Source organism: Fukomys damarensis, unplaced genomic scaffold (assembly GCF_012274545.1).
Source record: "Fukomys damarensis isolate Sample0158 unplaced genomic scaffold, DMR_v1.0_HiC HiC_scaffold_21, whole genome shotgun sequence".
Taxonomy (NCBI): Eukaryota; Metazoa; Chordata; class Mammalia; order Rodentia; family Bathyergidae; genus Fukomys; species Fukomys damarensis.
The window spans coordinates 37,805,147-37,829,035 of record NW_022900933.1 but is presented as its reverse complement, the minus strand read 5'-3'; the positions used below and the strand labels follow the sequence as shown (position 1 = coordinate 37,829,035).

At 47.5% G+C, this 23,889-nt stretch overlaps 1 protein-coding gene across 2 annotated transcripts in view; it reads right to left on the bottom strand.

The window, feature by feature from the left end:
• Window positions 1–23,889, bottom strand: part of Evl (Enah/Vasp-like) — a 96,050-nt gene that overhangs the window by 38,288 nt on the left and 33,873 nt on the right. Inside the window, exon 1 of one of the 2 annotated variants that reach the window (XM_033766800.1) lies at window positions 14,782–14,893. The exons of the other annotated variant lie outside the window; for it this stretch is intronic. Within the exon in view, the coding sequence (XP_033622691.1) occupies window positions 14,782–14,792 (11 nt within the window). The 5' untranslated portion in view covers window positions 14,793–14,893. Of the gene's footprint in view, window positions 1–14,781; window positions 14,894–23,889 lie in introns of those variants that run through there. 2 annotated transcript variants of the gene reach the window in all.

The following is a 23,889-nucleotide window of genomic DNA, read 5'->3' as shown; positions in this document are numbered from 1 at the left end:
TGCTTCTGTAAATCATTCACATGGCACAGCCACCCGTCCCTTGGTCATGCTAGGAACCCTCTCTATGGAGTCCCGGATTGGTCACTTCTAGTGCTGGGTCCTAAAGTAGACAGGATATTTTAGCCTTAGCTAGCAAACACAGATGCCAGCCAGTCAAGCTACATTCAGACAAGATCAGAGGAGTAGGCCAGTCCCGGCCCACAGGGGTTCATAGTCATTCAGGAAGTCAGACAAATAATTACAAAACTTGGCCAGCAAGGAGCAGTTGGGGGAGTTGGGAGACATTCTGAAGAAAATGCTGTGTGTGTGTAGAGATGAAGACGTTCAACCCCTAGACGAATTCAGGAAGCGGATGTGGGATTTCAGAGGCAGGAGACAGCAGCCTGGGCAGAGGCAGAGGCAGGAACCACGAGGTACGCAAGAGCTGCCGTCCCTCGGTGGGGGAAGCATACGTGCCTCTCGGTGCTGTTAGGAGTGGAGATGTACAATAAAATACTTTGTGCTGGGCTGCCACCTGGCAGGAGCTTAAACACCAGCAACTAATTACTTAGTGCAGTAATAGCCACAGGTTCCTTTTTTTGCTGTTGTTTTTAACACTTTAGGTTCAAATTAAATTTGTGGTTAACCAAAACCCCTAGAGTTTTTTCCCCCTCCTGTTTGAATAGCGTGTTTGCCTCTGATTATTTTACTGCTATGAACAAAATACAAATGCAAGAAAATGCACATTTACATACTTATGATCTGTTGTGCTACTTGGGCTTATTAACCTTAGACTCTTTGTTTGTTTTGATAAGATCTATATTGCTGTCGCCTTCTCAAAAATTTCACCTGAACAAATACTCAAACCCTGAACTACACACACCCAAGAGGCATCAAAAGCTCATGCTGAGTCAGTTATCCTGTGAGATTTGATAATTTCTCCTTAAAAATATCATGTGCTGCAGAAATGATTGAATAAGCTACTTTAAAAATCACATTCATAAAAAATTCTCTTTGCTGAATAAAAAAGACTGTTTCCACTCCCTTCCCAGCAGTCCCTGTAAAGTTTAGGAAGGTGTGGACAGGCCTCTGGGCGCCCTACCCTAGGCTCTAATGAAGATGGTGAAGCTGGAAAGGAAAGGTAAGGTTGAGTTTGTGAGGTCTTGGTCTCCTACAGTTTTCCTGTTGTTTTAATTTTATTTCCTTAAAAATGTATTATTGCTTCCTGCTAATTTAAAAATGTATTTGGTTTCAATATTTTCATACATGCAGACAACATTTGATAACATCCATCCCATTTCTCTCTCTATATATATTTATATATTCAATTATTATAATTGATAGTCAATTATATATTTAATTATGTACTATATATATTGGACAAGAATAGAATCAAATTCAACATACATCTCTATCTAGCTATCTATCTATCTAGCTATGATTCCACGTGTTAGCGAAAACAAGCCATACTTGACTTTTTGAGTGTTTGGTTTTGCTTCACACGATGACCTCCACTTACATGCATTTCCCCACAAATGAAGTGACTGTGTTCTGCTTTATGTTACATAATCCAGCTCATTTTCTTTACCTGCCTGTCCACTGATGGGCTCCTAGGCCGGTTCCATATCTTGGCTCTCGGGAATTGTGCCACCCCCACAGGGACATGCAGGTAACCCTATCGTGTGCCGACGAATCCCTCTGGGTATACACCAAAGGGTGGTATAACTGGGTCATGCAGTGGTTCTACTTTTAGTTTTGTGAGAAATCTCCATATTGATTCCCTAGTGGCTGTACTAGTTTACATTCCCCCCAGCAGAGCAGAAGAGTTCCTTTTTCCTGCAGTCTCACCAACATTTATTCTTTTTTGTATTCTTGATAGCATAGGCTTTTTATTCAATCAAAACGACCAGATCATGAGTGTATCTGTGCTGGGGAGAGGAGATCAATCACACGCATGGCTTGGTTGGTGCAGTTTGCTGCTGAGTACCAGGCTGATGGACTTTTTCCCCTAGGAGCCCCTGGGCTCCTCTGACTGGAGCTTCTCTCTGGAGAGAAAGCTCTTGTAGAATAAGCTGCCAATTCCAGTGTTATCTTTGGCTTTTGTACAGGTATTTGTGCCCCTGCAAAAATTCTGGACTCTGCTTTCTCCCCCTGTGGCATTGAGAAGGCTTCAGACTATACCTCCATCAGCTTGGACAAGACGCATGGCACTCTGGACTCTGGCTTCCTCATCTGTACTTGAGGACCTCCTGTGACCTGAGAAGTCCTCAGGCCATTTCGCTCTGCAAGGGCAGAAGGGGGAAGGCACAGTCTCTGTCCTACAGCTGGTCTGGCGCCTAGCTTTGTTAGACCACAGGTCACTGCTAAATATCTGTTGAAATCTCTCACTTCATAGGAGCAGAGGCAAAGCACATCTCACTCTTTCTTCACACAACTCTAAAAACTAATTATGGGAATTCTTGGCCTCTATGTACGAAATCACTGATGCATTTGGAGATGAAATGCATCTACAGGAAGACAATCTGGGATCCCCCACGGCACCAGCAGCCTTCAAACCTCGGTCTCTTTTTGGAAAAGTGCAGGGTCCAGGTTCTCCCGGTGCTAGACTCTGCCGCTCCATCATGGTCAGGGACAAGGCTTTCACATTTCTCATGGGCTGAACCGGACACACCATCTCAGCCCTGCTCATTCCTAAGCACAGCTGCCTTTGAATCCCTTCCCACCTTACTCGCCACAAAACCTTGAAGAATGTGAATCAATAAAGCACATATCCAGTGTGGTGCAGGTCTTACAAGGGGCTCAGCCTGGGATGTGCACGGGACGTGGGGCTATGGGGGAAGAGCCTGGCTCCTGCGTGTGCTCACTTCTGCCTCCACCACCGCACTGCCCCACCCCTGTGAAGGCAGGGAGCTCTGTCGTTTCCCCTTTGGTAAACTCAGTGCTCTCTGTGCTGCAAACACTACTAACTGTGGAGCACGTGCCTCTGGGTCTGTGGGATAAAGTACATTTGTGATCATGTGTTCATGGGAACATTCCACTTAGAATTGTAACCCACTTCTTCTCAGAGAGAGTGCTGCCAGCTAACAGAACCTGCCCCAGATTACCATCAGTGTTCTCCGTCTCCCTGAGGCCTGGGGCAGGCTGTCAGGAAACCACAGCTCTGAGGGTGGCCTACTGTGCAGGCTCAGGCTGCCAAGGCCGTCTGCGGCCTCTAAAGATCCACATTGGTCTGGGCAGGGGCTGGCTACTGGCCAATTTCTGGGGCATCTGGGAAAGTACAGACTGCCCTCCTCTGCTGTTGGTGGGCCTCAAGCCCATGCTACTCGGATCTCACTGGAAGGAAGAGGATCAGTGCTTCTCTCTATCATGCAGAACAGTGGTCCTGCTCAGCCCCAGTGCCCTAACTTGGTGGAATCAGCATTTTTCCGTCACTGAGTGGCTTCCTGGGGGAAGAACATTCAGCACCAAACCAGGATGGTCCCTGGTACACCAGGGAGAGGTGGCTGCCTTCCTGGGATGGCCACTTTTTCTTTAATCTCTCATCATACTTACTACCTCACGGATGCAGATAATAGAAGCCCCCGGGAGCACACAGGAGCTTGTCCTGCCTCACCACCCCCATGGCTCCCTTCCAGCTCTCAGCCCTCCATCAAGCTGCTGCTCCTTCACTCCCCAGCACATCTGGCCTCTGTCCCCACTACACTGCAATGCCTCTGCAGGGTGTGCCAGGCTCTCAGGCCCCTGACACCTGCGCCTCTCAGTGACCGCTGCACCGCTGACGACACCCTCTCCTGGCTGACTCTGAGCTCTCCACTTGGCTTCTTTTTCAGCCTCCTCCACAGGTCTTTGTCTACTCATCTACCAAGGGTCCTGAAGCTGGGGCCAAGGAAAGGCTTTAAAATACCTAAGAATCCTCAGAAATAATTTGCTAAAGTGAAGCGTGAAAGTTTCTGCAGTAGGCCTCTCCTGCGCTCTCAAATGGGTCCCTGCTCCCATACTGATTTGAAAGCCACCTTAAATCTTGGTGTTTCTCGAAAGTGAAATTCTTAGAATTTCTTCCCTTCTCACTCTCCATCAATGGTTCTCAGACTGTGTGCACTGTAAGAATCAGCTAAAGTGTTTATTAAATCTAAACTCTCAGATCCCTGGGTACCTCTACTGGGATACATATTCTCTTTCTTTTCCTTTCTTTCCTTCCTTCCTTCCTTCCTTCCTTCCTTCCTTCCTTCCTTCCTTCCTTCCTTCCTTCCTTCCTTCCTACCTTCGAGATAGGTTCTTGCTATGTAGTCTAGTCTGGCCTTGAATTCACTATGTAGCCAGGTTGGTACTGGGACACATATTCTCTTTCTTTCTTTCTTTCCTCCCTCCCTCCCTCCCTTCCTTTGAGACAGGTTCTTGCTATGTAGTCCAGGCTGGCCTTGAATTCACTATGTAGCCAGGTTGGCCTCATGGCAATCCTCCTGCCTCAGCCTCCCAAGTCTGGGATTACAGGTGTGAACTACCATGCACAACTTTCCATGCACAACTACCATGCACAACTGGGACACACTTTCTTGCTGATTCTGATGCAAACAGTCCATGAACTAATCTTGAGAGATAGTGGCTTTCAAATCTCTCCATGAGCTCGTTCACCCATGGCCATATTTCACACGATCACTAGTATGCTTACAAACCCCATGTCACTGCGCTCTGATCCTCTGCCTCCTTCTAAGCTATGGAACTATATTTCCAGCTACTGCATGGACGTAGTTCAGGTATCTCAAAGTTCATCTTTCTCTAACAGAAAGCCTTGTTTTCACTGCTTCCTCCTTCAGGAGATGACAACAACACATACCCAAGGCCACATCTGAACCCAAGAGTCCCTGCAGACACCATTCCTCTGTCTCCAAAAGGCCCTCCTCGGTTTCTCAAACACCCTGCAGATCTGTTGCCTTCTCTCCCTTCTTGCTGCCAGCATCCTTGCCCTTGTTATTTCTCATCTAGACCACAACAGCCTTCAGATTGCTCCTCCTGCCTCTGGTTCAAGTCTCATGATCCCGATTCACCCTTCAGAGCATCACCAAAAAGACCTTCATCAAGCGCAAGTTGGACCCTCCTCTGTCCTCACTGGGGGCTCTGTGCGTCCTAGTTATTATAGCTCAGATGGATTATTTAACTTCCCCCTTCTTCTCCCTTTACCTGTCCACACCTCTCTTTCCCCATCTTCCTCGGAAGTTGTGTGGAGAGTTAGGCTGACCAGGCGCCAGCACATGGAGCCCAGCCATGGAGTGTGGGAATCACTGCCCTGCCTATCTGTGCTCGGCAGACCCTGACCTGGGCTTAGTCTTGTGCAAACAGTCGTAGCCCCGAACACATCCTCATGCTCACTGTGAGCTCTGCTTGGCTCACGCTGTCCACTCTTTTCCCACCCCAGCTGACCTGGTCATTCCTACTTATCTGTAGACATCACGTGACCTATTTTGTATTGGGGATTAAACCTATGGGTGTTCTACCAGTGAGCTACATACCCAGCCCTTTAATATTTTTATTTTGTGACAGAGTCTTGCTGAATTGCCTAGTATGGCCTTGAATTTGTGGCCCTTCTGCCTCAGCCACCAGAGTGTCACGGATTAGGACGTGAGTTGCACTTCAGGAAGCCTTTCTTGAAGCCCCAGGTAAAGTCAGACAGCCCTTCCTGGAACCCCAGTGTCACAACTGTGCCGACCAACCCGACAGCCTTCCCGAAAGGGACTGCAGTAACTGTCTACGCTAGGTCCCTGTGCTCCAGGAGTGGGGCATTTCCTGCTGCCAGGCTCTCCCAAGTGCTGATCAGAAGGGTCTAGGCAGCAGGTCCTGTCCCACAGCCCAGGACAACAGGTGGACTCCTGGGCTGGTCCCAGGGAACTTCCTTCCTTGCAGCCTGGTGGAAAGCTGGGTTTGGCAGTAAAAACAACCCCCTGACCTCTGGGCCAATGAAAATGATTTCCCTGGTATTATTTAAGGGATTAGGATGAAAAATGTTCCCAAGATGCTTTTCTCATTCCTATTTCCAGAGTTTGAATCTTTCCTCCAAAGCTCAGGTAAAGAGTCACTACCCACAGAGAACTCTCATCCATTCTTTCCCATTTATAATGAACTACAAGAGTGAGGCAAGCTGCTTTGAATGTGACATGTATCTGCCCGGAGATTACAATCTAGCAGGGAAAACAGGCAATTGCAAAAATGGGTAGGAAAGAATGCCAAAGGAGGAAAGATACCAGGTTTCCTGGGAGTTCTTATCTGTAAATTAGAGATAATAAAAACATCAGTATTTTTCTACAGTGATTAAGACACAAGATAACTTGTAGGTGCCAAAACCTGCCTGGAGCAGTCTGTGCACTCAGGAGGTGTGTCCCTGGCCCTCGCCAGCATTTAGAGCTTATCTGACTCCTAAAGCAGGGGCTTCTTGAGGGCAGGCCATGTCTGAAGTACCAGATCCCCCATGTGCCCCTGAGGTAGCCTGCCCCCATCAACCTGGGCCTAGTAGCCCGCCAAGAAGGACAAGCCAGTGAGTTCTAAAGCCAAGAGGGAACAGAGCCAGGCTACAAAGGCAGTGCACAAAGCCTGACTGGCTTATTTCAGCATGCAAGCAACAAAGTGAACTGAAGCGGCTCAACCACAGGTGAGAGGCCGCTGGGCTGAGATTGCAGGGGCTAATCCAGCTTGCCTGGGAGCTCAGGATGGACTGAGCTGCTCTTCACCTGCCAAGACCAGGAGCCACGGGGAAAGGACACCGGAAAGGAGTCCTCACCCATGCCCAGTTCCAGTCACTGGAAGCACATCACTTGCTAGTTTATGGGATCCCTGGCAAGATTTTGCAAGAGCTCAAAATAATTGCCATGAGGTCCCACTTTGCATTAAACAACCTGTTCGGTGTCACACTGGGGGGAGACAGACCACGGGCTGGGACCTCATCCGGAACCTTTTCCTGTGTCCCCAGTGCCCCTCTTACATGTCCATGTGCTCTGCTTCAACCACCCCACTCAGGCAGCCTCCCCTGGGAGATCTCCCTGTGGGCTCCTTCGGCTTCGCTCTGACTGCAGACAGCGAGCGTATGCAGGGAAGTGAGGCTGGGCTCTGTAAGATAAGGGAATGATCTGATGGACTATCTTTGAAATTAGCTCCAGATTGGATGAGACAGAAGATACAGCAACTTCCAAATATGATTAGCATCCAGATACCACCTTGAACCAGAGCACATCGGCATAAATAAACAGCCAAGCTTTGTGCAGGAAGCCTTCGGTGGACCTAGAGCCACGCTTTCTATGTGCAGCCGTCTTTACCTCTTGCTCTCTCAACCCCCCAAGAGAATAGGGTGGCAGTCACCAAGGCTTGGGGTCCTGTCTTTGTGGAACGTCCCAGGTCCTCTGGGGGCTGGGGGCCACCCCTGGCCTCCCAGTGGGGAATCCCCACTCTTGGAGCCCTGTGTGTTCCTCAGGCTGTCAACACCTGTCCCTGCCGGGGGTGCTGCTCACTGACCGCCACCCAGTGTGCAGACACCTACAGCTCTGGGCCTTTGTGCTTTGAACCTTCTCTTCACCACCCTGGCCCTCCTCGACACTGTCCCCATCCCAAGCCACTGTTTATTTCTCTCCCCGGGACTAGAACATGAACCTGACTGGACAGCTTGCTTCCGTTTCTTTATTTAAAGTACAGTTCATTGCTGTGGCTCCAATAGCTGGGACCCAGAGATCATGCTGGAGATACCTGAATGAGTGCTTGCTTTCAAGCTTGTTGAGTTTGCTGAGTGTTATATTTCTTGGCCTTCGAAGATTTTGGGGGTGAGGGGCTGGGGAAAAGAGACCATGACTCTTTTGAGTGCTAAACACCTCAGTTTTCCTTCTCTTTTCCTGCACGCATCTAAAAAATAAACCAAGAAAACACCCCATTTACTGAGATATCTCCATGCACACAGTACTTAAGAGAAACCCAACCATCTGTTGGCTACAAGCTGTGACCTCCAGGTAGAAGACGTGGGCACACTCATTCCACACCGCCCCAGGGCCTGCGTGTGAGGGTGTGCAAGGTGCCACCTGGGCTGAGGAGCACAGTTACTTTGGTGCAGAGGTCCTGGGGGGGCCGCTGTGAGGGAGAAGACAGACTCTCCAAGAGGAGAGGAAGGAGGGGATCAGGTGAGGCAAGGGAAGAGTGCCAGGGTGGGGAAGGAAGGCACAGAGGAGGCTGGGGTGTTGGTGCACCTTCCTCAGTCCCACAGGGCCACACCCTTTCTCACACCTACTCCAGAGAAACAAGGAAACTCACACACGCTGCATCCCAGCTCCACAACTGAGCAACTAGAAGTCACCATCCTGGCGCAGCTGACAAAGCACCTGAGGTCTGATGAGGCCCAGCCTCCGCCTGGCAGGGAAGCAACCCGCTGGACAGTAGCCCTTACTTCTGTCTGTTGCACAAGAAGTTTCTTCTGTTCTACTTTTTATTTCTTGTAGTGCTGGGGATTGAGCCTATAGGTGCTCTACACTGAGCTACCTCCCTGTCCCTCTATTTTTTGAGACAGGGTCTTGCTAAGTTGTCCATGCTGGGCTCAAACTCTCAATCCTTCTGTCTCCAGAGAGGCTGGGATTGCAGGTGTGCACCACCCTGCCCAGCTCTGCTCCACTCAGCAAAGCAGGAAACCTCAACCAACCGTTTCTTATTATTTTGAAGCTGTTTTTCTTCCAGCTTTTTAATTTTGAAAATTAGGAAACCTTCCAAAATATACAATGGAAAACACTGTCTCTTTCATCTAAATTTGCCCAGGTTAGCATTGTGCCACATGAATCATCTCTTTTTTCCAGAATTATTGGAGACTAAGTTGTAGGCATGATACCTCAATCCTAGCTTCCTGACCATACATTTCTATAAAATAAGGACCTGCTAGGCCTCAGCGGCGTTGCTGTCTGCCTTACAAGCACAAGGTCCCAAGTTTGATCTCTGGTACAAAAACAAAACAAAACAAAACAAAAAAACAAAAAAAACAACCCACAAACAAACAAACGAATAAACAAAAAGGACACCTGGGGATGCCATTAGTGGCACAGCACTCACTAGCATATACAAGGCCTGGGATTCCACAGGAAAATAAAATCAATAATTTCTGAGTATATCTAATACAGAGTTCAAAAGTTACTTTTCCCAAAAAAAAGGGTTTGGCTACTTTTGGGCACAGCCTCCATGCCTGTGCTGTCTGCCAACTCTGGCTAGGATGTCAGGCTGATTTCTCTGCTGATAATGACCTTGTTGGTGAAGATCTCAGGACCATTGTCTTGTAGGCTGCCCCCATTGTGGGCTGTTTCTGATTAAATTCAGGAAGAACACTACACAGGCATCTGCTCCATCGCACCAGGTGGGATGTAACTTTAGGTGCCTGTGATCTGAAAGGCAAGGGGTGCTTAAGGGGTGGTCCCCAGATCTGCCACAGAAAGGCCTTCTCCCCTCGGGGATTTATAAATCACCTATAGGTGATTTTTTTGTTTGTTTTTTCTTTTGATGGTACTGGGGAGTAAACTGAGGGCCTCTGCACTGAGTTCCATCCCCAGACCTTTTTATTTTCTATCTTGAGGCAGGCTCTCACCAAGTTGTCCAGGCTGGGCTCATCCTTGTGCTCTCCCTGCCTCAGCCTTCTAAGCTGCTGGCATTATAGACATATGGCACAGGGCCCTGCTCTACAGGGTGACTTCTAACATTTCTTTATAAATTCTGAATGTGCCTGGGCCCCAAACTGTGTCCACAGAGTCCGGGAACGACAACTGGGGAGGGGGATCTGGTTTGAGCACAGCCTTGGGACAGCTGAGGAGATGTGACTTGGCCCAAAGCCCAGGCAGGGCGCTCACCTCTGAGGGTCAACGAGCAGCCTGGGAATGAGAGCCTGGCTTCACCTAGCCAGCATCCTCGATTCTCAGTGCAGCCTCTTGGCTCAGTCCATCCACCCCTGGGCACTGTGCATGGTTTTACCGGCTTATGTGCAGACAGAAAGGAGGGACACTGTGTGGCTCTTGTCTGCTAGGAGACATCTGGGACAAACGGCCATCGACAGAGATGCACAGGGTGCCTCAGAAGGGCTGAGGTCTCGTGTCCCTGTGTATTAACAGCAGAATGACAGGGACTCTGTAAAATCACAGCTCAGTAGGCCCTCTAATCCTGACTGCAATTTAGGCAAGCTCTGTTGAGAAGTATAGCTAAGAACACATCCCAAAAGCACGTGAAACCTGGCTCCACATCCTAGCTCTGCTAAGTGATTCTGGTGTGAGTTGCAGCAAGTTCACTAACTCTTCTGGCCTCTGTTTTTGGGGAAAACCATACAGTGCCTCAGAGGATGAATATGAGGAGTACATGCAACACAGATAAGGTAAATGGCATAATAGTTAACACCCAGCACTCACAAAAGGCAGCTGTAGCACCTTTCTCTTGCAGGCTCAGTTACCAAAGGCAAGCCTCCGGCCAGATCAGTTCTCAACAGTCTTCCACCCGGCACCCCCAGGCCCTTAATACAGCAGTGTTGTCTGAGCCGAATGCTCAGCAGACCTTTCAGGATGCAGGAGTGAGAGATTTCAGAAGCTCTCCAAGTGACAGGGCTGTATATCTCTAGGGAAATGAGATTGATCCTGGGAGACCACTGACTACGAGATCTCAGGGCCTCTTCCGTCACCAGCCTCTGGGATGGAGACCTGGCATTGTCCTCAAACCCCACAGCAGCACAGGCACGGGTAAGAGGGACTGTGAGTGACCAGCTGTGTGAGGCTTTTTACATTTCTAAACCTGAAAGATTATCAGGCCAGAGAAGCAGCGGAGGCGACTGTGGCCAGGCAGCCACAGCTCCACACTGCTGAAAGCTGGTAACAAGTCTCTCTCTGGCCTCCCCTCTAACCCATGACACCAGAAACTCTACTGAGAAGCGGCTATGGCAGCCCAGTATCTCCAGTATCAACACCACAAGTAGTGAGTGGAACCCAGCAAGTCAATAAATGTGTTTTCAGGTAATGTTTCAGATTTCGGGGACACACTGGGGAATCAAACAGATGAATATCCCTGCCTTCCTGGAACTTAGTCTAGAGGGGGAAATGCAGATAACAAATAACAAAAATAATGACATAATAATATGTTCAGAAGAGCAGCAATACATTAGAAGGAAATCCAAGGCATGACAAAGACAATAGGTGAGTAGGCCTGGGGCCGAGACACACTGGGTCACCCGAAGGGGCAGACACATCACCCTCCCTCCTGTGGCGCTTCCTCTGCCTCACTAGTGTACCAGCTCCTCCTCAGGCCGTCCTTGTTCTGCCTGTTCAGGGCCCAGTTCTGCAGCTGTCTGTGTCAGGCCTTGCTCACCATGGCAGAAGGGGCCGTCATCCACCACACCCTGGGCAGCTCTGTCTGGAGGTCCCAGGTCCTGCTGCCTGTCCTTCTCAGGTCTGCTGCCCCTCTCCACCTCACCCCTGGACTGATCACTGCCAGCCAACAGCCATGCGGGGCTGGAGTGACCTTCCCTTGGCTTCTCCCGGATGTCTCTCCCTCCTCAAGCTCCCGCCATATGGGAGCCTCAGTCCCCCACTCAGTAGGGCCCACCAACTTCTCCATGCCGTCCTTCTTCATGGCTATCCGCCCCTGTCCTCTTCTGACCCCCGACTGCTGAAGTGCTCCCATCTCAGGACACTCACTGTCTGTCTCTGCAGCCACCACCCAATGTTAGGGTTTTTTTTGTTTTTTGTTTTTATACTGGGAATTGAACTCAGGGCCTCACACTTGCCAGGCAGTGCCACAATGCTGAGCTACATCTGTCTGCCCAGTGTTTTCATCTGCAGAGTTTTACATGGCTGCCTCTGGTCACTTGAGGGATCCCATAGTAAATGTGCCCCTAAGAGACCACCAAGGTAGTGGTCCAGCTGTTCCCTACTGCATCGCTCTACTTGGCCTCTCTGCAGCTCCTCTTATGATCTCTTGACACCCACTGGGAAGTCTGTCTGCCGGCTCTTCTGTGTGTCTAGCACCGAGGGCACCCCTGGCTGACATGCATACCTGCTCGGTTCCTTTTCACAAAAATCTTTCCTGTCCTTCAAAATTTGCCCAAGACCACTTTTCCCTTGAAGTCTTTCCTGACAGCCCCAGCTTCTCAACTCTTGCTATTCTTCCCGCCATCACTGCCTGTCTGCGGTGTGGCCCTGTGCTGGGCAGCTTCTCACTTCTGAATGTGCAGCCTGAGGACAGAGGCCGCTCTCCCTGGCCATCTAAGAACAGGGGGCACAGTGTCCACAACAAGGAGACCAAGCTCCAGGCCTCCATCTATCCTTCCCTGCCTGCATTTCTTGTCAAATTCCACTCTCCTTCTTTGTCTTGGTTTCTTCTCTATGGAACACAAGTGTGCCCGTGAACGTACATGTGAAGGAGTCCCGCTAACACCCCTCCTCCAACATGCCACACAGGTGTGCAAGGACTTCACCCACGGGGAGCAGCAGATGCACAAGAAAGGTTTTCCTTGGGTTTCCTCTGCCCTTTCGAAGCAGATTCTCCAGGTAACACCAACCACCATGGCAGTCCTCCCTGGAATCCTAGCTACCAGGGCTACATAACAGTGCCGCTGGTGTAGTGGTATCTTGCAGGATCCCTCTCAGGGCCACTCAGGCCACAGCAGGAAGACACTGGACTTTCACATCCAGCCTGGAGAAACTGTGACCTACCTAGTCCAGCCCATTCTTCCTAGAGCTATTTAGTGTCTCTGCGTTGTATGCTGTGCCTCTCCTCCTTGCCTTCACGAGGAGGCCATGTAAACCCGTGGGCTCCCCCGGGTTCTGGGTGCTCACTTCCTTCATGTGATGCCCCAGTGTGATGATAAGTCTGTGTCGCTCTCTTCTCTTAACCTGTCTCTTGTCAGTTTATCTTCGAGACTCAGTCCTGGAGCCCATGGAGTGGGAGGGAAGCTCCCCACATTACTACACTTGCTCACTTCAGCAGTGTCCTGAGAATGACATGAAGCAGCACAACGGCAGCATTCTGTGTACCGCCTCACGCTCAGGAGCATTCCAGCTCCCGCCTCGGGCAAGTGCTCCGAAGATGCTCCTGGGTTGACAGTGGCAGAGCCAGGCTGAGAAGGTGCTCGTCCATGACAGCAAGTCCCTGCAGCCCACCACAGACACCGTGGCAACTCAGACCGAGGCGTCCTCCTCTCCCCACAGGAAGGGCACTGCTCAACCTTCACGTGGTGTCTGGTCGTGGGCCTGATTGCACCGACAAGCACAGATGGCCTTGCGGGGATGGTGGCAACAGAAGACTAGGCTTTTGTCCTAGTTTAGCCACACCCCACAGACAAGTCATGTCCCAAATCTGGATCTCAAGAGCTGGACTAGGTCAGCAGTTTCAGACTTCAACATTATCATTGTGCACAATACAACTTTTCCCTCACTGAGATATGGGGCAACATGAAAAGGCACCATAGGGTTATTCTAGTGTCCCCAACCAGCTGCTTTACTGTTGCTAGTGTCCAAGGTGCTTTCCAGATGGAGACTTTGCAGATTTCTACATTTTAAAAGGCCTTTAAATAAATTGCTGTACTTCTACCTCATTTACTTCTCACACTGTTTTCTGCCATCAGTAGCTGACAGGACAGGGTAAGCTGCTTGAACTTCTCACATCATTTTCAACTGGAAGCAGCATGCTTCTACATGGGAAGCATTCTGTTTTCCGTGGCCTCACCCATCCATTTTCCTTTACAGCTAAAGGAAAATGACCAAAATGATAGAACAGAAATAGGAATAAAGTCACCGAAACACAAAACGACACAAGCAGGGAGTCTCCCTGGCCTGGCCAGGCTCTGCATGCCGGAGGCGGGAGCTGTGCTCTCTGGCTGTCCAGGAGGGGCCGGGATGCTTCCACCTGCTGGCCCATCACCTGGATTGGCTCTGGAGGCCCGGGAATCCCGGCAGTATCACTGCGGGAGGTGCTGGGGCTGCTGCTCTAGCCCTTCCCCACGGCCCTGCCACCAGAGCCTCCATTTTTCAGAGGCTCAGCACCCTCAGACACAGGCAGGAGCAGCAGCACTCTCCTCACCCATCCAAGAGAGGAAACAGACTTGAAGAAAACTGGTGAAACAACTTCAGAAGCAAATAAATTTTCAAGTGAGGGATTAATATTTTATGTAAAGGCACAAAGCTCCAACTCCCAGAGGAAGAAACTCTGTCCTTTTACTTAGGAAGGGGAAAGCCATGTCCAAAGTGTGGTCCTGTCTTTGGGAAGAGCGGGGGCACTGAGGAGCACAGTTCACAGACCAAGCAGTGCTCACAAGACTGCTCAGCAGCAGTCTTTAGACCAAGGGGCTCTCACACAGGTGAGGGCATTTGCTGCTATATTGTGACGTTTCTGTGGTAAAAGGTGCCTCGGTTCCTCCCTGCTAGCCCACACTCAGAGAAAACACTGCCTCAGGCATTCCAGGGAGAGGAGCCAGAACTCCCCAGCCACCACACCGGCACCACACGGAGTCAGGCAACAGTCCCCTCTGAGAGCTGGGGAGACCCTCCCTGTGCTCTGAGGCAGGTGGCTAAATTCGAGTAAGTCCTCTCAGCTCAGGAGCCATTCAAGGTTGCAGATATCAGGAGACACAGGTCTGGGAATGGGAAGGCCAGCAGATGAAGAGTGACTAACTTTTTATGTGATTTGGGTAAGTCCCTCACCCTTAGTTCCTGGATTTTCCGATCACTGATCGGTATAACAGGGCACCTGGGTGTTTCTACAGTGCCTTCACCATTCAGATTTTCCCTCTTGTCATCCCTCTGACCCCTTAGGGGTCCCAGTACTCACCACGTGGCCATGGCTGAAAGGCTGTGGCAAAGGGAAGCTTCAGGAGATGAGTCTTGTGCTCGCCCCAGGCTATGTGGGTCAGAGGACCACAGACTCTGAAGGCACTGACTTGATTTTTAGCCTCTACTTAAAACCAAACAGGAAAAGGAAGCTGAACTAGAGACAAAGGGGAAACAAACCCCAGTTAAAAACTGAAACCTGGGTAGAAAATAGAGAAACAAGAAGCTAACAGGGCAGGGTCCCATCACTGTGGGCGGCTGAAAGCTGTGGCACAGGCCCGAAAGCCCTGAGGCTGGCAGCCCGCAGCTCTATGAGCTTCCTGTGAGGGCAGACAGGCTGGGGCCTGGGCTGACTCCTCCAGAGACCAGCAGCTCCTCAGGCTCATCTGGGCAGAGCTACCTTGGGGCCTGGGCCTGGGCTATTTGTTTTTTTGTTTTTGGTACTGGGGGTCGAACTTGGGTCCTTGTGCTTGAGAGGCAGATGGCAGTAACACTTAGCTAAATCCTTGGCCCCGCTTGGGTTTTCTATGTGCTGCAGACAGCAGGGCCGGGAGCAGGCTGCCAGGAGAGCTGGGAACTGTAGGATGAGGGTTTTAATAGCTGCTAAAGTCCTCTCACTGGACTCTGCAGTAAGATCTGCATTTCTACTTGGAGTTAAAATTAAGATGCAGGAGGTGCTACACTTTCTTGTGGCAGTAGAGAAGTCCTCCCCTCACCCTGCCCAGCTGCTAACAGGACCTGCATTCCTCAGGCTATGGCTCTGACCCATCTTCAGTGTGCAATACATCACTGATCCAGAGTGGCATCTCCTTCCAACCTTAACCCCAGGCAGGTTCTATGCTTTTTAAGGACTTGTGAGATTGGACTGGACCCACTGAACAGCCCAGGATAACTGCCTGGTCTTGAGGTGCTTTCAGCTTGGTGAGACGATGTCCACAGGTTCTAGGGGCCACAGAGGGGCACTGGCATCACCGCCACCTGCATCCTTCACTTTTGACTGCTCTGTGTGTTAGCATTTAAAGAGTGTAGACAGGAAATGAGTCTTGCATTTTCTCCCAGCCTGACAACCTCTATTTTTATGGTGCATCTAGTCCATTTATATTTGACTTACTGATTTAGTTCTCCCATTTTGCTTTTTTTTGTTTGCCTCTTCTTTTTTAGTTCCCTTGTTTCCTCCTTCCGCAGTTCTTTGGGTAAGCTAAATACTTTTTAGAATTCCATTTCTCTATTGATGATTTAGCTATACTTCTTCATTTTTTGGAAGTCTTTTTGGGGATTACAATAAACGTCCCTAAGATTTTTTTCCCCTGTACTGGAAGTTGAAGGCAGGGAGTTGGACCCAGGGCCTTGCTCCTGCTAGGCAAGCACTGTAGCACTATGCCCTCAGTCCCTCATCTTTAATTTTATACTGAGAATTAGTATTGTACCACTTCCTGTAAAATGTAAGAACTTTGAAACTGCATAATTTTATTCTCTCCCCTGCTTTACAATGTAGCCATGTTCATAACACAGTGTTATACATTTTGGTTTCAGATGGCTATATATAAAATATATATGTGACTGCCATGTAAGTATGGTTAAACTATATGTATTAGAAACATACAAATATATAAAAATTTATACTAAATATTTATTTATATTAAGAAAACAGCCCTTTATATTTACCCACTGATTTCTACTTTCTGGTATTCTTCACCCCTTCCTGGTCAGCTGAGTTTCCTGGCATCATTTTTCTTTAGCCTGAAGAGCTTCCTTCAGCATTTCTTTTTTTGTTTTTTGATTTGTTTTGGTACAGGGGATTGAACGCAGGTCTTTATGCTTGCAAAGCAGGCGGTGGAACCACTGAGCTAAATCCCCGGCCCTTCAGCATTTCTTATTCAGCAGGTATGCTGGCAATAATTATCTTAGTTTACCTGAAAATCATCTTTGTTTTGTCTTCATACTTGAAGGCACTTTGTTTGACAAAGAATTCTAATATTTCTTTCAGTACTTTAAGGGTGCTCTTCCACCTTCTTCCAGTATCCATGGCTTCTGAGCAGACGGCGGCCACAGCTCATATATGATGTACATGATGCACCTTTCTTCCTCTGGTCATTTGAAACATTTCCTCTTTTTCTTTAGTCTTTCACAGTGTGACTATGGTGACTCAGTTGTGGTCCTCCTCATCTCTCTAGGGGTTCATTAAGGTTCTTGAATGTGTGAATTAAGGTTTGAAAAACCAAATCAGGAAACTTTTTTGGTCATTATTTCTTCACGTTTTTCTTCTGCTCCATTTTTTCCTCCTCTCCCTCTGACACTACATATATACACAGGCCTCCTGATCTCATCTCGCAAGTCACGAGGCATTATCAATTCTCTCTCATTTCTTCCATTTCTCAGATGAGATGACTTCTGTTCAGGTTTCCAAGTCTACTACCCTTCCCTCTAGTTTCTCACCCACTTTTCATCTCATCCAGGGAATTTTTCACTTCATTTATGGCACTAGAATGTTCATTTGGCAAATTTTTAATTATTCCAATTTCTCCGTTGAGGTTTCCTGTTTACTTATTTCATCCATCTTTTCCATGAAGTCCTCAATCGTATTTATTACCATGACTTTGAAGTAGTTGATTGTTCATTCCAACCTCAGGTTTTCCCTTTCTATAGGTCACAATTCAGACTCTCTACATATCCACTAGCTTATGATTGTACACAGGGGAACTGTTACGAACCTTTATGGGGAATCCAGATCTTGCTGTCTTCCTTCACCGAACTGAGTTTGTTCCGGAAGTCAGGCAGATTAGGGGAAGGTCTTGTGGTGCTATCATGCTTGGTTTAAATGTTTCTTTAGCTCTATTTCCATTTTGCACTTAGTTCTAGGGTGTAGAGCTCCTTACTCACATCCACAGTCCTGTTCCTAATGTATAGCAGTTCTGGGATCTCAGTTCCATCCTTGAGGTGTATTCGTCAGGCAGAGCCGGCGCTCCAGCGTCTCCAGCACCATGTGAGCTCTGGTGTCCTCATTCGGCTCGGGCCCGCGCCCAGCACTTGCTGCTGGGGTGCATGGAGAGCCTCACCTGGCACAGTGTGGTCCTCAGCCAACCACCCAAAGTGAATTCTGACACAGAATTCTGCTGTCCTTGCTGCACCATGGCTCTTCCTCTTCTCTAGCTCCTGGCAAAGCCCAGCTACTATTTTTCAGCAGCCTGGACTTTCAGTGTCTTCTTCCCAGGCTCATTAAAATGACCTTTCAACTTGGGCTCCACTGCAAGGACCACAAAAGGAACCCAGGGGAGAACGCCTGAGCCACTGTGTGGCTTATCATGGCACTGCTTCTCTTGAGAGCCAGAGTCCTGCCCCGTCTTTTTAGTGTCTGTAAGTGGCTAGGATTTAACATTTTTCCCGAGTTTAAGAACACTGCTGCTATAAAGTTGTTTCATATATTCTGTTCATCTTCAAAGCTGTTTTTGTCAAGAGAGGAAGTCATTAGCACAACTCCATTATGGCCAGAGGGGAAGTCAATTATTGTTGTTAAAGTACCAAAGGATCTTCTTTGCCATTTCCTGAAGATGGCAGCCTACGCGTAAACATCCTCACCATGAGAAAGTGCCTTTCAGTTTCATCCCTCACCTCCTGTCCTTCCTGTGTTACTACTGTCTTTTATTGGTTTCACTAACTAGGTAGTTAAGAGCGAACCTTCTGGCAGTAGTCTTTTAGCTCCCTCCTCTTGCTGTACTAAAGCACTTGGACAGATTTTGAGAAGGTGCAGAAGAGCAGACAGATTTCTGACTAGGACACTAGCCCTTACCTTATTCTGTGTGTCCTTAGGCATTCATGTCCCAGCCCTTATCCCTGGACTCCTCATCTGTTCACTAACAGGAATGGTAAAGTAAAATATGACAGACCAAAAGCCCTGAATTAATCAGGCCAGGGCAGTAGAAAATGTGAGGAAAATGAAACAGGAGCTGTTTGCTCTTAAGAAGCAGGGTAGTGAGGAAGACAGGGTCCTTTAAATAGCACCTCATAATGTGATGCCTTGAACTGATCTCAGCACCTAGTACACTGCTTAGGCTGTAGTAGGTCTGAGGTAAATGGAGACTGCATGAACAACTTGTGTGAGTGAATAAGGGCACCAAAACTCATAATCCTACAGCATCTGGCTATGCATCTTCAACATAGCAAATGCTAAGTAAACTACAACAGTATTGGCTTAAGTTGGAGGAGGCACTTTCCATGGGCCTAGCCTCCTACAGAGAGAACAGGCTAAAAACAGACCTGGGAGCTATGCACAAAGACACTTTAATTAGGAGAACTGGTTGTGCGACTTGAGAAAATCACCACACTTCTGTGGACCTTGCTTCCTTTCTGTCAAAAGGCTAATCTTTTCTCAACTCTCTTGCTGGGATGGTTAAGCATTATATTATCTGGCTTTGTACCCCTGCAACAAAGCACTTGACACAGGCCACTTGTAAACACTTGGCTCATGGTTCTGGAGGTTCCATCCTAGTTTGGGATCTGGTGAGGTCAATTCATCATGGAGAACAAACTGCTTACATCTCTAGCCAGGGAGCTTTCCACAGCTCTGATGGAATGCTGGCCATAAACAACTTAGAGGAGGAAAGACTTATCTGGCTCACAGTTTCAGTTCATGGTCAGCTGCTTCCAGTGTTGTGGGCCCGAGGTGAGGTAGGACAGCATAGTGGAAGAAAAGTGCTCACTCATGGAAGCTGAGAAGCAGAGAAAGAGAGAGGGTAAGAGCCAGAGATGAGCCTGGGAAAAGATAGAGACTGGGTGGGCCCCATCCTGATGGCATTCCTTTCAGCTAAGCCCCATAACAAGACCACTCAGTTATGAACTCAAGGATGGGTGGGATGTTTGATCATAACATGGTACCATAAGGCACTATGCCCTCTGCCATTTTTATTTTTATTTTTAAGGTCTTGCTAAGTTTCCCAGGCTGGCCTTGAACTTGTGATCCTCCTACCTCAGCCTTGAGTAGCTGGGATTACAGGCATGAGCCACCACATCTGGCAGCCCTAGGCTTTTAAAAATATATTTTACTTGTGCTGTCATTATTTGAGTCTCAGATCCTCAATTATGGCTTCAAATCAAAATGGAAATTAGATCTGCTGGAGACTGTTATATTCTCAAGGTCTCTGTCTGAGGGACATTTCTTACAAGGTTTTATACTAGAAGAGCACAGTGAGCCACAAGATACTAACACCACCTACCCCTGTTCACTCCTACAGTTCAGTCCTGCTCTTGCTGCTAGGCCCTGCCTAAACCTGCCTACTCTGGCCAACTATAGGGCTCACACCAGGGGCGAGATATAAGAGCCACAAATTCCTCACCTCTGTTTGTAGTCTGGGCTTCTCCTCTGAATAAATTGCAGAGGCAGAAAAGGGCATCAATGGCCACAGAAAGCTAGCTCAGTGTTACTTAGAGGAATGCTAGTATGTCTCCTCACTGACAAGTGTGACCGGCAACTTCCACAGAGTTAATGGAAGAATAATTATGATGCGATCCTTCTTCATATACAGCTTTCACCATCACATAGGTGAGAAAAAAGGAAAATAAAAAGGAAAGGGAAGACCTAGTCACTGGACTCCTGTTTCTTGCACACACCCTGTGTGCCCTGGTTCGGGCTTCTGTGCTTTCATGTACATTGTTATCCTCACCCCCTTGAAATAAAACTTCAACCTTTTCTGCAGTGAAACTTGGGTTTGTCTTTTGTGACATAACCACACGATGTTAACCTGACTGGACTAAAGGGCGCCCAGGGGACTAGTAAAGCACACTTCTGCGTGTGTCATGGAGGTGTGACCTCGGGTCCTATATCTGGTCCCTGGCCCCCTTCTCTCTGCTGGTGTCCCTCTGTCTGCTTCCCAGCCCCCAGGAAATTAGCAGCTTGGCTGCACTGTGCCATCCACTGTGGTGTCCCTGCCTTTGCAGATCATGAACTGAATTCTCTGAAATTGTGAGCCAAATGAAACCTCTCCTCTTTTAAAAAATTGTGGATGTTGAGTACTGTGGGCCACCACTGGGAAAGCTGACCAATACACAGTTCAAAACCTGACTTATATATTCTCTATTTAGAATAAGGTGCAGAACATTATCTCTGCTATGTCCTACCGTTGTATTTTGCAATATTATCAATTTGTCAGAGAATGTTGTGTTTTATAATGGTAGGGCTTACAGTGTGTGTGTGTGTGTGTGTGTGTGTGTGTGTGTGTGCACGCGCACACTACTGGTAACTGAACTTCCACTGTTAACACTAAGTTACACTTCTAGCTCTTTAAAAACATTTAAAGAAAATATTTTGAGACAGTGTCTCACTAAGTTGCTAAATTGCCCAAGCTGAGCTCAAAGTTGTAATCCCCCTGCCTCAGGTTCCCAAGTAACTGGGATTACAGGTTTATGTCACTATGTCTGGCAGAAGATACCATGTTTAACACATCTTCTAGCTCCCAGTACAGTTCTTGGTATATAATGTATATTCAGGATCTTTGTTAAACTATTCTGAAAGGATGGGCCTGCAGATGCACCTAAATAACTACCAGTACAGAGAGGGGCTAGATACAGCTTTTTTTAAAAAAGTCAGCATTTGGAAAGGAAGTAGTAGATCCCAGCCTTCAAAACGATAGCAATTGTCTCTGGTCTTCCCTCCCAGACAAGCTCCTAGCCAAATTCTTCTCCAATATGAGAAGGCAGTGTTAGCTAAGGACTCTGAACACTCAAAGCAGCAGCATGAACTCTGAAGGGAAAAGTACTGTACATCTCTGAGGTATGCAAGCACCATATAAGAAAAATTTACAAGACAATGAATAAAGCAGCTGTTATTAGGGGACATAGAATTTCAAACTCCAACAGGCAGGATAAATGCCTTTGGATAAATAAGGGGTGATATTTAAAACACTAAGTGGAAATAAGTAATGAGGAAGATGAAGCATGTTGCTTTTAGAGTATGAAAATGTAACTGCTGAAATAAAGAACCCAACAGATAGGCTTAGGCAAAAAGGCAGCAGTAAAACAACAACAACAACAACTATGCTCAAAATGAGGTCAAAGAACTGACCTAGATGTATCAGAAGGGAGGGCAGAAACAAAAGTATCCGTTCCTGTGTTAAAGGCATCTCAGAAGGAAAGAGAGACAAAGAGAAAACATTTGGAGAAATAATGGTAGAGAATTTTGTAGAATTCAAGGAAAATAAAGGGCTCAGAATAAAGGGCTAAAAAGGTGCAAAGCAGAAATGATAAGAAAAAAGCATGAATGTGTGTATGCATAGACACAAATACAAATTATAATAATATTTAAAACATTGAGAACAAAGGGAAAATTGTAAAAGCTATCCAAGTAAACCAAATCTCTTACAAAAGAACACAAACCAGATCAGATATCTACATTCCAGATGCAGTGAAATAATGAGAGGGTATCTTCAAATGGATGGAGGAAAAAACCTTGAACCTTACCTTTCATTTTATATCTAGCTAAAGTATCATTTGAATGTGAGGGGAAATAAATATATTTTCAGGTATATAAGAGCTCAGAAAAATTTCCAGGTGTAGGTATTCTTTGGATGGTTTATATTTGAATAAGTCCATTGAATATACCAGTAAGAAGAAAATTTAAGAATACAAGATAGGGAAAGAAGTAGCATATATTTGAATGCTATTCAACCATAAAAATAGAACAAGGTACTGCTATAGTCTACAACATGTAGGAACCTTGAGAAGCATTATGCTAAGTGAAAGAATTCAGACAAGAAAGGCTCCATTCCATGTGATTACATTTGTATGAAAAAAAATCCAGAATAGGTACATTAATAGAAACAAAACACAAATTAATGGTTGTCACAGGCTGGTGGTGAGAATAATTTGTGTTCAGGTCTCAGTTTATAAAGGTGACATAAAGAGGTCAACTCCATTGCAAGAAAAAAATTAGTTTTTTGAGACAGGGGTTTTCTATGTTGCCAAGCTGGCCTTGAACTCCTGGGCTCACATCATTCGCTTGCCTAAGCCAGGCTGGGACTATATGTTCACACAGCCATACCTGGATCACTACAAGAAAAACTGAATTTTACTGACAGCTTCTCCTGAAATGAGAGGCACTGTGCAATATGCAGGACCACAGTGGAGAGCAGTAGCATCCATCAGGAGGCAGATGGGAATAAGAGAAGGTACAGGCCCAGCCCTTACTGGAGTTTCCACAGGAAAGGCAAAGTGGGGCAGGGCCAACAACTTAGTACTGGTTAGTCTGGATAATTCTGGTGGGCTTCACAAGGCTGCCCCTAGTTTTCTGGTACTTGGCCCAGTATTGATCTAGAGCAGTGGAAATTGTGGCTTGGTGTTATGGCTTATGTCTACATGTCCCCCATAACCTCATGTGCTCATATATGAGGCTTTTTAGAGCTGGCTGGATCTAGGGTGTATGGTACTGGGATTAAAGATGTGTGGTACTAAATTAGTCTACTGATTGGTTTAGCACAGTTCTGAGTGTGGATAATGGGAAGCTCCATCCTGGGTTTGGGTGGTACCAACCAATAGGCTTGTAGCCTGGATGAGATAAAAGGGAAAGGGAGGCTTGCTGCTGCTGCTTGCTTGCTTCCTCCTGCCTGCTCTGCTATGGACTGTTTCTCTTCTGTGGTGCCTCTTTGCCATGCCACCCTGCCTTGGAACCAGCTGACTGTGGACTGAGACTTCTGCAAACCGTGAGCTGATATAAAGCTTTTCTCCTTTAACTTTGGATGTGTTATGGCTTGAGTTGAGATGCCCCCCCCGCCTCAGGTGGATGAAGTGGGCTTTCTTTTTCAGAGGTAGCTGAATATACGGTGTGTCACGCTGGCATTAAGGGTGTGTGATTATTAAACCACTACAAGTGAGTGACAAGTTTGGCATCACCCTAATCCTGGCAGTCTGGGTAAGATAAAAGGGGCAAAAAGACTCTGTGAAGGCCCCTTGTTGCTTTTGCTACTTTCTATCTGCCATAAACTGTTGTCCCTCTGCCACCCTGCCTTGGAGCCAGCCAATTATGGACTGAAACCTCTATGAACTTTCCCTCTCTAACTTTGGGTGTTGGGTATTTTGTCTCAGCAACAAGAGAAAAGTAACTAAGACAGAGTGCTAGGTATTT